The sequence below is a fragment of the Planococcus citri genome, chromosome 4 (genome assembly GCF_950023065.1).
Source record: "Planococcus citri chromosome 4, ihPlaCitr1.1, whole genome shotgun sequence".
Lineage (NCBI taxonomy): Eukaryota > Metazoa > Arthropoda > Insecta > Hemiptera > Pseudococcidae > Planococcus > Planococcus citri.
The window spans coordinates 32,565,302-32,580,499 of NC_088680.1; the positions used below are offsets into that span (position 1 = coordinate 32,565,302).

The window sequence follows — 15,198 nt, forward strand, 5'->3', positions numbered from 1 at the left end:
GTCAAAATTTCACTCTATGCTCCATCTCCGAAACAAAAAAGTATTGTGTACGAATAGTTAATTATTAAACATTAGTTTTACGGCTACATTAATTAATGGTATACAAAGCCGGGGTTATTTTTCGCTATGTCATAAGTTCAAACGCCATCGCCACTGAACATGGTAGACATAAAAATAAACGTAAACACGAACCCGATCTCATTTTTTTCTCTCCCAGTCCCAGTCGTTCTATCTTTCTCTACGTATTTTAGCGACACTGACACCATGGGAAACCGGTTCGTACCAATTGTTCAATGTCTGGCGCTTCATCGCGGCTCGCAGATCGTAGATAAAAACCACATGGTAGAGAAATTACGATATCACGTTGCACATAGAACAGCACAGCGCATAGCCAAAAGTACATAAATTGCCAACCTAATTAACGCTTTTTGATCGGCTATCAATTAATAAGTCGTAAAATTTCGCTAATGGTTAATTTCTCGCCTTATCGACCATTTGCATGGTACATAATATGTGGTTTATACGGATATTATACATATCGTAAGCGTTGTCGTAAATTAGCGTATTTAATCACGTAGGTGCTTAATTTGAAAGGATGCAAAAAAAATACACAATACTTTTTGTTTCATGTAAACGAATTTATCTCGAGCATATTTGTACATTTTCCTCTTCATTCTTCCATTCTGTATGTTACATAATAGCCTTGAACGTTGTTATTAGTTAAATTTTTAATTATTTCGCATCGTCTTATTAATGGTTGAATTTGATAACGTACGTTAAGCGCATAATGCTCCCAGATTAAAATTAAGAAAGAAAAATGTGGCGATGATACGAGAATTCGGTAGTCGGATTTGCTTTTTCATCGGATTTCAAAAAAGACGCGTTTTTTTTAGCGCAGGTAATTACAATCCTGATGGATTAAAAAGATGAATTACCGAAACAATGCTTCAAAACAATTTATAAAAATATTTGTTACCGCGAAAAAATTAATAAAAATAACTTTTTTTGACAAAGTACCACATTTTGATAAATACACTCCTAATTACCGCGTAATTACCAAGAAAATTACCAAAATTACTAATTTTTCCAGTATTTGGAAGTAATTTTTGAAAACACGTAGAAAAGATAATGAATTTTTGGTAATTTACTTGGTAAATACGGTGAATTTCCTTTTGAGTACCTCATTCATTCAATAAATTGGTAAATACCAAGTAATTTACCCAGTAAATACTGTAAATACCTAGTAGGTGATTTACACAATAAATATGGTAAATACTGAGTAATTCGCTCGGTAAATACGGTAAATATCTAGTAATTTACTGAGTAAATACGAAAATACCAAGTAATTTACCCAGTGAATACAGTAAATACCTAGTAGGTAATTTACACAATAAATTCGATAAATATCTAGTAATTTACTGAGTAAATACGGTAGATACTGAGTAATTTACCCGGTAAATATGACAACTATCCAGTATTCCAGTAACTTTCAGAGTAAAAATATGGTAAATACCAAGTAATTTATCAGGTAAAAACTGTAAATAATAAATACCAAGTAATTTACCCAGTAAATATAGTAAATACCTTAATAGGTAAAGTATTCAATAAATACTGTAAATACTGAGTAATTCATCAAAATCGTTTGGTCCCAATCTTCTTTTATATCTAATTACTACGTACATATATCTAGACATTGGCCCTACAAGATGCACAACTACTGCAGGTCACAGTGGTAAGGGCAATCATGTAAAATTGCGTGAAAAGTTTTTCCAAATGGTCCCTGTAGAGGCACTGGTCGTCATTTCCTTACTGGACAATGCGGGTGTTGGCGCAGAAAGGGGAAGTATTTGTGAGCAATAGTTTCAGTGGTTCACTTGCTAGAGGCGCTGATTGTCGTATCTCTACTGGATGACACTAGGGTTGGCGTTGGTGCAGTAAGGGGAATGGGAGAATTTTTTACAGGACCCCCTCACATCTTTGCCAACCAGTTGTTCATCTTGTAGCTCCAGTGTCACATACTAATTACATAGAAATTCCATCAGTTGATATGATAGGAGCATTAGATAATGTTATCATTTTAAACTTATTTTAATGGGGTTTTTCGTGTTTTTATGTAATTTTGAAATGTTTCCAACACTTTTTTAGTGAGTTTTTTTTTCACACATGTTTTTGCCTAATTTTTCTGAAATTTAGAATTTTTTTCCAATTGACATCATTTTCAATACTTTTTTCTAATTTTTTGAAGTTTTAACTTCTAATTCAATGACTTTTATGCACTTTTTTGAGGTAGAATGTGTTTGTAAGCTAGGTATGTCCAAACAAACACTACAAACATTTTTTTTCAATTGGTCTGTAGTCAGAGCTGAAAACGGTTACACTACCCGCTTATCAGTATCTGGTTAAAATACCGGTCTAACCCGCTAGTAGGTTTGTTCGTTTTGTTCGGGTTTCTTGTTGTCGGGTTTTGCCCCGCGCTACCCCGCGCAACCCACGCGCTAAACCCGTTCGGGGCTGCGCGGGGTAGCGCGGGGCAAAACCCGACGACAAGAAACCCGAACAAAACGAACAAACCTACTAGCTGGTATCGAGTTGATTTGGGTACAGATAGTAGCGTAGAGTGTAGAGTCCTGCACGGTATAGTTAAAATAGCCGAATAACCGCCGGAGCTATAGGCTAATTCAACTACACGTTACGAACTGTAGTTAGTTTTGTCGGCGCGCGCAACCGACAAATAACTAACTATAACTACCTGCCGATGCAGCGGTAAGTTAGCTTCGGTTCTGTTGATGTCTCATCAATACATTTTGGTGACTCATCAAACAGATAAGAAAGAAGCAAACGTTATTTTTCCGATAAGAACGCGGTATAATCGCAGGTAGTGTAGTTACTTTAACTACAAGTTAGTCAATGGTTACGTTATCTGAGTTACAAATATTAATCGCACCGGCCGGTGCGGTTATAACCTGCCGTTAGGATGACTACTAACTATAGCTATCCGCCCTCGACGCGCAACTAACGCAGATAACTTTTAACTATACCGTGCAGGACTCTGGTAGAGTGAGCACAACCTGATCATTTTCGCACTTAGTCTGCGCATGCGCCCCTAAACTTGATGATGCATAAGTGGGAGGAGTTACGCTTTGATACCTGTCGGCTGTCGTTCGTATGTGTGATTGACGTTTGACAGTGATTGATGACAATGATGACGTCATGCCGGTACACCCGCTACACATACAACATGCTATCAGCTACAATGTGAATTGGTGTGAAATTTTTTCAACTTGCTACCAGTTACTTGCGAGCAGCGGGAATTATAATTGACCTAGAAAGTTGAAATTTGGTATACATGTATTCTATTTGTTTGCCCCCTTCCCCCATCCCAAAGGTGATTAGGAACAGTTCTATTCGCTTTGAGCATTCTGGAGCTTCCAGCAGATTTTAAAAAGTTGAAATTCCCACAAAATTTTAAAGTTGTAAAGCTAAAATTTCCTCTATACCAAAATTTTAACATGCTAAGTCGACTAGAACTAGTTTTGAGCCGTTCTGGAGCCTCCAGCAACATTTTGGAGATTCCAGCCCCTCTTCCACCCCCAAAAAAAACGCCATAAAAACTGTACAAAATTGACCTACCTACTTGACTGTTACACAAACACACCATTTTTCCAAAATCTGTTTCTGCTGTTTCAAAATCAAATTTTTCTCCAGTAGAGATTTCGTAATCGAAAATTTTAAAAAATTTACTGTTCCTCTTCTGCCAAACAAAAAAATGTTTAAATTCAGTTTTCACCCTATTTTCGGGATTCCGATTTGATTGCGGGTGGTTTCAAGTACTTTTGGAGCCTCCAGCAATGAATAAACTAGCACCAATCTCAACTGGAATTTCAAAAAAGGCGCTAGAGGCTTCAGAACGGTTTAAAACCAGTTCCAGTCGACTCAACATGTTGAAATAATGGTATAGAGAGAATTTTAATTTTCCAATTTTATTGAGAATAGTCTTTTGTGCAAATTCCAACTTTAAAAAATTTGCTGGAGTCTCCAGAATCCAGAACCACTTAAAACGGTTCGAAACAGTTTTCAAAAATTCCAGCTTTCTACGTCAACTTTTGAACCCTTTGATTTTTCAAAATTTATCAAAAGTGGAAAACTGTATTTTTCAGCAACTGGAATTTTGACTGGTGATAGATTTTTGCATGCTCTTTCAAGCTTTATCCGGTTCAAAAATTTTCAAAGTCATAAAAACGTGATGTGACGTGTCTATTATCACGTTTACGCAGAAATTACCCGTAATTACGCAACAAATTAGGAAAATTGCGGTAAATATTTGCGTAATTACCATAAATTTTCTGTAATAATGAAAAATTGTCTACAGAAACAGTCTCGATAAATTGTTGCTACTTCCATAGATATTAGTTGACTCACCAACCAAAATGACTATCACATCACCATACATAAATTTCACAACCAACGGTAATTACGTGGTAAATACGGTAATTACGTGGTAAATACGGTAATCACGCAAATACATCTGTACAATCAAACTACACCTTTCGAGAAAAGGTTTTCCACGCTTTGTGGTAAAGAAGAATCACATTTTCAAAACACCAAGGCACCGATACCACAGAGAATACGATTTGTAAGAGCCGCAGCATCTTTATTACATTAGACATTCTGACATATACCATATCCAACATGATATCTAACGCTGCGTAGCAATGTACTCGTACGTAGTACATGTCGAAAAGAAAACACCAGGGTAAGCCCGATGCCATGTAAATGCGATATTGGATTTCATCTCGATGTACATCTTTGTCTTAAGACTTACGTAATAATAAAAACTGTTATAAACATTTGTACTAAAAGACGCGTATACAAAAGAAACAAAACAAAACGAAAACATTAAAACCGTCCTCCGAAATAAATCAACGGTTTAACGACCTCCGCAGCATTAGCAGACGGTACAGTTGCCGAGTATGCACTATAAAAGCCAACAATAGAGAGAGCAAAAGTCTGCGTAGACTGCAGCCATATCGTACTGTATTTGGAATAGGGATTGCGACGGCTGGTAGGGAAAAAAATCCATCCTATCGTATCGTACATACGTATAGTATAGGTATATGGGCGTCTGATATTTTATTTTTAATTAGAAGGAATTACCTTTAAAAGGAGATGGCATTGGCCTTGAATTATGTACATTTGCATTCTCTTAATCTATCCTATAATGTCAGGTCTATAAAAATGTCAACGCGATTACCAAACTTTTGTACCAACGCCCACTCTTCTGGCGGACAGCAGTCGCATAATACAGTCAGGTATCCTGTATAGCCTACTTTTTTCGGATTCGATGATTGGGTCACATCAAACGAGTGTACTGTGTACATTTTCCGGTAGGTAGCCGAATAAAAAATTAACCAGCCTACATTCAATTAATATCATTTAAGTAAGTCATTATTTAGCATGCTAGTGTGAAATATTTAGACCCACGAGTATAAATAGATTTCTGTATTCTGTATAAGAATGAGTTGATAAAACACCTCTTCCATATCCACACCTATTATATATTTATTCTGAGTGGTAATTAAAAACAAATGAGAACTTTCAAAGATGAGATAAAAAGTTCGAGGACGTTCACATTAAAAGTACGTAATACGATAATCCATAACACTATATGGATCCTGATAACAAGTGAAAAAAATTCGCTTGCCGAATTATTCTCGTAGCTCGTTAATGTATTAACCGAAAAAGAAAATATGCATTATCATGTATACAGGGGGCAGGCAGGGGTTCCCAAATTTAGCGTATTCAAGGTAAACAAAACGTAATTATTTTATCGTACCTATATGGTTAACGAAGCTTAATTAAAATTGTTAATTCGTAGGTATGAATACATATGTAGAATATATTCGAAGCTATAACAAGTTTTTAGCAAAACACAACGTTTTACTGAAAGAGGTTACGAATGGATGGTTATTTTTAAGGGCTAAATTGGGCGGTTATAAGTTATAATTATTATGAGCGACGAGCGAGCTAGGCACAAATTTATATTTGAAGTTCAGAATGAAAGCAAAATTAGACATATTCTTCAGAGCTGTGATAATCTGTTCGGTGATGAGTAAAATTATGGTGAAAGAGAAGAGAGATGAAAGTTACTGAGCAGTATCTGATTCCAGTTATTTTAAAGCTAGGATTGGAGGGACCAGGAAGTCAAATTCATATTGTGATGAAATGTCTCAATTACCAGTGTTTAAGTATTTTGAATATTAATTTCAAAAAATTCAAAAACCAAACAATAAAAATTGAAAAAAATTTGAAGAAATTAAGTTGAATAAATTTTTGTGAAAATTATACTTAGAAATCAAAATAAGATGAACAGAAAATTGATATTCAAGGTGTTCAACAAACGCATGACTTTTGGCAAGAAATGTTGTCTTTTTCAATTTTTTCGAAGAGATAGGGGTGGGTTAAAATTCATTTAGATTTATTTTTCTACGTCCTATACTCGAAGAGAATCAGAAAATTCTATGAGAAGAAGAGAATAAATGGAAAATTTCAAAAATTGATTGAAAAAACGAAAAACCAACTTATTTGAAAAGTTCATCAAAAAGCAAGCGTTTTGGCATGGAAATTATTTTGAAAATTTCAATTTGGGGAAAAGGGTTACGATTTTTCCACTTTCAAGAAAAACTGGAAAAAAATCGAAAAAAACAACTTTGAATGAAGGAGAAAATAAACGTGAAATTCTAACATTTGATTTAAAAAATATAGGATTAATTCCCATTTTATTGACAAAGTAAGGTAAATCTTTCAGCATTCGATTGTTGAAATGGGCAGGAGGGAGGGAGAGTGTTAAAATTTATTCCATAAGGGTTTTTTTATTCAAGAAAAAATGGAAAAAAAATCTGAAAGAAGGAGAGAATAAATGAGAAATTTTCCAACTTTGTTTGAAAAATGAAAAAAACAGAACTTTTTTTAAGCAATTTGTCTACTTTTGCAATTGATGACATAAAAGCAAGGATCTATTTTGAAATTTCGGCAAAAAATAAGACTTTTGTGTAATAGTGGCAAAAAAGCCAGGTCCTTTGAGTATTTTTCATTTTGGAAAGAAGCATAAACTTTTTCCAATTTTTGTATGGGTAGGAGGGGGGCCGGGGGGGGCGAAAACGAATCAAAATTTATTCGATTGCTAGGCGGATTTGTCGTCAAGAAGTCACCAGACAGTGAAAAATGAATTTTCTACGCTTTTGTGGATTCTTGTTGAATGATTCACCAAAAGTCACCAGGTACAAAATCCAGCACATTATGATCATTACTTGGTGAATTTATCGCCCAGAAGTCATCAGACAGTGAAATTTGAAATTTTTATGTTTTGGTGATTTCTAGGTGATTATTCACCAAAAGTCACCAGGATTCCCCAAAATTCACCAGGTACAAAATCGAGCACATTATGGTCATTGCTTGGTGAATCGGTCACCAAGAATTCACCAGACAGTAAAATACGTAAATTCAGGTCAATTTTTTTCTGTTTTCAAATAGAACAAGCCGAACGAGGAAATATGGCAAAAATCAAAATTTTAAAAGAAAAAGAATGTACTTACTTAAATGAAAAATTTCAAAGTTCATGGGAAAAAGCAGGACGAAAGTAGAGAAAGCAGGATAAACAGAACTTTGGAAACCTTGATAAGAGCACCCTAGGTGAAGTTTTCACATTTTAAGTAGGTACCTCTACCCAGCTCATCTTTTTCTGCGGTTTCAAAAATATTGTCATTACTCGATGCGCGTGAAAAACGACAGAATTCGCAAATTTGAATGAATTTGAAACAAAATTCTCTTTTTCCAAGTTTCCAACCTTTGACTCTGCTTCAAAAATCTCAAATATTTTCTTGAATTTTTCGATCTGATAATTTTTTTTTAAATGTTGTCCCCATCTTATGCGATATTTTTGAATTTGTTTTTATTTACCAAAAAAACAAACAATCATTTTTTTCAACTGAATAATTAGTTTGATCAGTGAGGAGGAAGGGAGAGAGGAACGAGCTGTCGTTACTCGTCAAAATGCTTTAGTTTCTGGTGGCATTGTCTGGACTGATTCAAGGTACTCACAAATATTTAGCAAAAATTCAAAATATGTACGAGATTGTACGAGGTCCAATGAATGTCTCGAATTTCAAAATTTTTTACCCGCCTTTTTTTGCCATTTTGCAATTTTTTTAGAACCCCCTCCCTCCCTTCATCCTACCTCTCATTAAAAGTAAAAAATTTAAGAAATAACGTTATTCGTTAAATTTTTAGATAATTTTGTGACATTCAGACAATTTTCATAAAAGAAAAACTCTACACTCTTCAAATTTTAAAATTCTGCTGACGCTAAAAATGTAAGATAATCACGTCAGGGAATCAAAAGTCGACACGCGTATTCAGAAATATCAGATGCAATCCGGGAAATTCCACCGATTAAAGCACTGTACAGTGTATACCTTACTTCGAAACATCGACCAATATTGTAAGACGTTTGCAGTAACTAATTAAACTAATTGCACTAAGAATTGGCAGCGTTAATGAGTTGAAGTTAATGATGGGAAAATTTTTCAATTTGTAATCCAAATTAATTGCACAGATAAGAAAAGATGCAATTTTATAGGTAGATGAAACAAACTAAAAATAAATAACAAATTTTTTTCATCAAGGAGAAAATTATAGCAAATTATTAGTAGAAAGTGGAGGAGGGGTGTTATTTCAAAATTTCTTTTTAAAAGTCAAGCTTTCAGATAAAATTAGAAAAAAAATTTTGGCTTGAGAAAAAAAATATTGACCAACTTGAAAATTGAATGAAATTCATCTGGAATCTTAATCAATTTTTTTAGACATTTCAAAAAAAAGGTCATCGAATAGTCAATTTTACAAGCTTTTCGAAGTTAATTTTCAACCCAAAAACAAATCCACAAATAGAATTTACCCCTTCAAAACCTCTCAACTTTTAACCAATGACTGTATAGTAATTTTCCAAAAAAAAAAAAAAGACAAATCAACTCACCACATCCTCCGTGTTATCCGATCTCTTGATCCTTTGTACATCCCAAGGTAATCCATGGCAATCGAAAACAACGATCAGAAAAAGTAAAACTATCCAAAGGGTAAAATATCTCATGTGCCTGGTCACAGCACCCAGGATACGAGTAATTCCAACACAACGCATATTCTCGTAAACTACACAACAGAAAATAAAAACACGAACTGATTTAATATCACTGAAAAAAAAAAAAGTCAGTCAATTCGAAGATCGCGATGATCTAACACCCAATGAGACATGTGATTCACCTCATCACAGATACCCATTTCTCATCTGCTCTAATAACCGAACGCATCATCGGTTTTTAAAATCATCGAAATTTTTTTTGCGACGAATTAGTCGAAAAAAAACGCGTCTACTGCGGAAACATAGTCATCATTTCTTTGTTATAATTACAATACGAGTATAATTACTGATTTATTTTTTTCTCTTGTTCCTCGTCGTTGTCGCGTTGTACGTTCCAAATAGGTATCGCTTCAAGTTAGTTACCTGCGTTTTTTTAGACAATGATGCATGAGGTGTCCAGACCATTGTTAAGACCATTGTTTACTTCTTTTCGTTTTCATTTTGGCCGCGAACAAAGACGTATTACAGAAGGCCGACACACGAGTTATATACGAAAAACGTCTTAAAAACATCCAGCTCGACCATTTTTTTTTTCGCGTGCACGATGAAAATAAAAAGCACCAGCCGAAACCTTTATTTTTATTACACGCCATTAAATCTGTTTTACGTGAAAATTTCCGTCTTGAAACGAGCGACTTTCGGCTAAATTGATCAAAAAAAACATCGTCGATCTTGACTGCGGCATGGCACGGCCAAAGCACACCGAATATTTTACTTTCGCCCAAAAGTACGACGAGTAATTTGGGCAGTCGTAAGATTTTCGGCTTCGCGCGAAAGCGAAGCTGCCTAAATGGTCGTCATGGTAACACGATGACGCTTCGTAATAGGGAAAGAAAGCGACGAGTCGAGACGTTTTGAATTATTTCCTATATGATTTCATCGCTCGAGTCGCGACCAACGAGATTAAAAATCATTTGTCACCCTTAGATGCCAAATCACGTCAACTTTTTAGCAGCCCCAGGCCCCAGCATTCGCAGCCAAACCCAGTAATTAACACGTTACTTACTAACGAGACTAAATTAATTCGTTCGCTCGCTCGCTAAATAATTACACTATGGTACGATAATTCTTTCCAACATCGTCGTTAGAGGAGTAGAATTTTCTCATTTGTACGAAAACGAAACTACTTCGAAATAAAATGTTAATTCGGCTCTTTTCCCTATCTTTTTAACACCTTCAACAGAGAGCAGGTCTAATCTTAGGTTTGTGTATAGGAAGCAAGACCTATCATCCGGTCTAAAAAGATAAGAGCTCCGTTTTTCGATAATACATAAGAGCATCGTGCGTTTTTGTGGTTGTGGCGATTTGTTTACGTTTCTCGCTCTTTGGAAACTATACAATTATGCTTTTAATACCGCCCACGAGCAGAGTCAGTTTAGACATTTGAACTGAAATTATTCCTAAAGGTTTTTTTTCAGATTTCCTGCATTACTGGCAATTATCGATTATATTATCGTTCCTCTGAGAAAACCTCGATGTAAGCAGAATAGGTAATCCTCCTGGAAGTACAAATCAAAAATTTCAACTAAGAAATCCTCCAGGTCCAGTTCTAATCACTTCAACTTTGACTATAGATGCATTGAAATTGAATTTTGTTCAACTTCGGTACCCTCTCCCCTCCCTTCACTTTCCTCGTTTTGAGATGGTATCCAAAAAACAAATACTAGGGTATTTGAACTCATCAACGAGCAAAAAAAACACCAGATTTTCGTGATTTTTTCCTTCTTTTTTTGCTCAATGAAAAGAAAGGGGAGGGCTTGAAAAAGGTTTGGATCCAAAAATTCAGTGGATATTTGAATTCAGAGTCTCGAAAACTCAAAAAAAAGAGGAACCACATCACATTGAAGTTGAAGACCTTTCACACTTCCCAGGAAAATTGAGCATTATTGAGATTTTCAAATTTTTTATGGCAGATTTTCTATCTTTTGGCAAAGAAACCTCTCGTTCACTCGTGTCAATTATTTTGATGAGTATGGGGACCAAGGCAGTAGACAGGGCGCATTTTAAGATTTTCTCACAACGCATCTCTAGATCAAAATATCGAGAGTTTTACAGGGAGGGGGAGGGAGGAGGAAGGCAAGATTCGTAAAAATACGAGAAATACAACAAAATTCAAAAACATTCGCCTGCCCTCATTTTTTCAATCTACTACATATTTTGTCGGATAAAAATACTAACGTTATTTCGACCGAAATTTTGACCTATATTTTTCAATTTGGCTATAATTTTTTTTAAACCCAAGGAAACCATTTTTGATTGGTTTTTGGTTATTTGTTGAGGGAGGTGAAGGAGGAGTGCTCGTTTTTCATTCGATTTAACAACTTTTATCTGTCCAATTTGGTTCATGAAAAACATCAGATCTAAATTTAAAATTTAATTTGCGTCAGTAGCGTAAATATGGAGGGGGCACCTCCTCCCCGAAACCTTGAAAACATAAATTTTTTTGAAATTACTGAAATGTCTCAAAAATTTGAAGAATCTGTAGGTACTTCATTCTTCGTCAAACATTTTATCCCAACGTTGAAAAGTTTCAACGTGTTTACATCCCATTCCTCGGCTTATTCCGAATCTCTTATACTTACTCTTAAAGGTTCTTGCATCAGACAAATTTTTGCAGACCAAAAAAGTCAAAAACTGAAAAAATTACCGATTTTCAAAATATTGACGGCGAAGTTTTTACTTATGCTCTTGAAGTACACAAAAATATGATTTCTTCAAAAATGAAATTTAAAAAAAATATAAGTACCTAATAAATAATTTTTCATTCAGAATTTTCAATTTCCATTTTCTGCAAAAGGACTCTTCTGAATAGCCCTCTTTTCAAGAAAAAAAACTTTTCCCGGTTTTCCAAGCAGTGCTTATCTCCCTCAGAATACCCCCTCCCCCCCAAAAAAAATCAAAGAAATGAGATAGAAGATGAGTCCACAAATTTTTTAAAAAAATTTTATTTCTGCCTCAAAATTGTTCCAACCAAATAATGTCCTTTTCAAGAAATCAGAATTCCCATAAATAACCAATAAGTCTCTTTTTTTAAAAAATTCCACTCATTTTTTCAACAAAAAAAAAAAAAAAAAAAAAAATGAAAAATTTCCTCCAATTTATGTTTTTGGGTTTTCAAGTAAGAAGACTCTTTCGGAAAGAAAGAACAACATTGCTTAAAAAACTGGGAGAAGTTTTTTCTTAAAAATAGATAGTTGAAAGTGATTCTAGATGGCTCAAGTTGAGAATTCTTAATTTTTTGATTTTTTTTCAATGGTGGGGTGAAGGGCATTCGTACAAAGAGATCAAAATTATTGGAGGACCAAGGAAGATTAATCCTAATACGAAAATTATTTTGAAGAATTTTGAGACAGAATTTAAAAATTTTAGAAAAATGTTCACAGATTCTCTTGGGTTTTATTGATTTTTTTGATTTGTTTTAGATAATGTTGGAGAGCTCCTGTGCAAGGAACCATTATTGCTTGAGAGACCAGGTGAGCCTTTTTCTTGAAGAGTGATTTCGAATACTTAGCAATTGAAGAATCAAGGAGGGTTTCTTTAATTTGGAAATTATGTACATATTTAGAGGAATTCTGATACAGAAACTCGATTTAAAAAATGTTCACTAATTCTTCTTTATTTAGTTTTTTTTATTGTTTTTTAATTTAGGAGGGATCTGGACACAGGGAACCAATATTGCTTCGTGGACTGAGGATGGTTTTTCTTTAAAAGGGGAAAGGGGGTATTTAGAAAAATTCGTGGGCAGAAGTTTAAGTAAGAATTTTTTTATATTAAGCATATTTTCTCAATTTTAAGGGGCTCTTAGCACTGCTCAATTTTCAGCGGGGGGGGGGGGATTTTTTGCGATTTTTTTCCTCATAAAAATCAATAACTAGAGGGATAGGGAACAAAACATCGCAAAAAAATTTCACAAATATAAATAAGAACAACTTCAAAAGAAATTCTGCGACTCTTTCCGGGTTTCCGGGTCTTCTAGAGACTATACTGTACAAGTGTACACCCTGCTTTTGGACTGTTTCAAGGTCCTAGAGTTCATCGAGTTCATTTCTGGCATCAATTTCGATCACAAATCGACGATTTTCGAGTTAGCCAACATTAATCACAATCTAATCGCAATTTTAATAACGGCGCGACGAGCTCCTGTAAGTTCAAACCAGTTGATAGAAACTGCCTTGTTGCTTACTTAAGAAGCGACCTTATGCCAGCAGTAAATAATAACGTAAAGGGGAATAGGTTGACCAATGCGATACATAAATCAATCACCGAGTCAACAACTGGATTCTGCGTGTCACATTACGAGTAGCACTTTTATCTCTAATAATAACAACGAGCTTACAAATGATGAAATTATTATAATATACTTAACGGATGTAATACAGAGGTATTGTAATTATTGACACCGCGGAAGACGATAGCCTTGAAATAATCAGCGAAACAATACGAAACGCGAAGAATTCCAGACATATCTGGACGTTTTTTGACTCACAAAATGGGCTAAATTAATCATCGGATGGGTCGCGTACCTATACATAGGCATAAAGAGATGGAGAAAAAAAACAACCTATGCAATTGTTACTATAAGATGAAATTTCATGCTCGGAGTTTGCGGAGAGATTAGCTAAGGCGGTAGGATCTATTCAAGGTTGTCAATTAACCGAGGTATTGAACCGGTCACGCGTAATGAGAATCACTGTACGGTGTGCGACAAGAGAAGAAGCTGACTTTTCTTCACCGTATAAATAACATTGCAGCGTCTTTCTGGCCGGGTGCCAATTTATGCTAAAATGAAAGACTTGCAGACTATCCTTTACGATGATAATACTATTCGCCAGCCAAGAGACAAATGACAGAGAAGAGGGAAAAAATCGAGCTTCTTGTAGATTCTTCTCTCTCTTTTTTTTTTGATTCGGCCAACTATAGCGAGTAGTACATAACGCACGCCAGCATCGTTTTTAGTATAATTGGCGCCAAGGAGGAGCGAGCGAATATACATTTTGGGCATTTGTAAGCGCGCGTTAAATTCGGCTTAATTTCGAGCAATTACACGTCTCGTGAGTCACAAATGATACGTCGCCGAGTGGTCGGCACGCGATTTTATATCGGGGTAGGTCCACTTTCCTCTTATTGCTCGGTGTATGATAATTTAACGTTATACCGATATGCTGGTATCAGACCGCAACGTAAGCGCAAACCGTATATGTAGCCTGTCTTATAGCGATGGTCATTTTCGCCGAACGTGACATTCCATCCGTCAGCTCACGTCAGCTGACCACAGAATAGTCATTTCCTTCATATTGAAAATTTATCGACGCCGTCGCCATGTGCGATACCCCTTCACTGACGTACTTTTGGCCACACTGGTGATTGTTCTATTCGTATGTACATGTATACGACGAAGACGAAAGCTGATAGCAACGGTGGCAAAAATAAACCGTTCAGTTTGCCTATAAATCGCGGATATTTTTCACTCAGACGTGACTCTCAATCAATACAAAAATTTACGATGAGGCACGGTTCTTTTGATAAGAAATTGAAGGAAAAAGTCTAAAGATGATCAGCAATTTATAGAATTTGCGATCTCTTGAAATTGGAAAAATACAAAGTGGAAATTGCAAAAACCCTAACGTATTTTCTCTATAGACATTAGACAATGTCATTTGTAATCTACCTACCCTTTCTAGCTTGAAAGAAATCAGAAAACCTCCTAAGTTTGACACAATTTTAGAAATTAGTTATTTTTTTCGAAGCTCTTAAAATAGTCCAGTCATTTTGGCAAAACTTTTAGTCGAAACTCGAAAAAATTGGGGGAAAGCTCAATTTCACATTATTTGTTCAGATCGGTCCCTAAAACAACCCATCAAAAGTTGCACCCCGCAAGAGGTCATTAACCTTTATCAATCTATGTTTTTCGGCTATATCGCCGAAATGAAGGGTCAGAGAGAAAAAAGTGATTCAACTAAAATTATTCTACGTCAAATTTCCTATAAGCATGAGCAGTTCAGTTAAAA

At 35.2% G+C, this 15,198-nt stretch overlaps 1 protein-coding gene across 1 annotated transcript in view; it reads right to left on the reverse strand.

Moving 5' to 3' along the window:
* The window catches only part of LOC135842363 (matrix metalloproteinase-2-like), a 118,097-nt gene that overhangs the window by 83,014 nt on the left and 19,885 nt on the right, over positions 1-15,198 (reverse strand). Inside the window, exon 2 of the mRNA XM_065359796.1 lies at positions 9,029-9,201. Within this exon, the coding sequence (XP_065215868.1) occupies positions 9,029-9,190 (162 nt within the window). The 5' untranslated portion in view covers positions 9,191-9,201. The remainder of the gene's footprint in view (positions 1-9,028; positions 9,202-15,198) is intronic.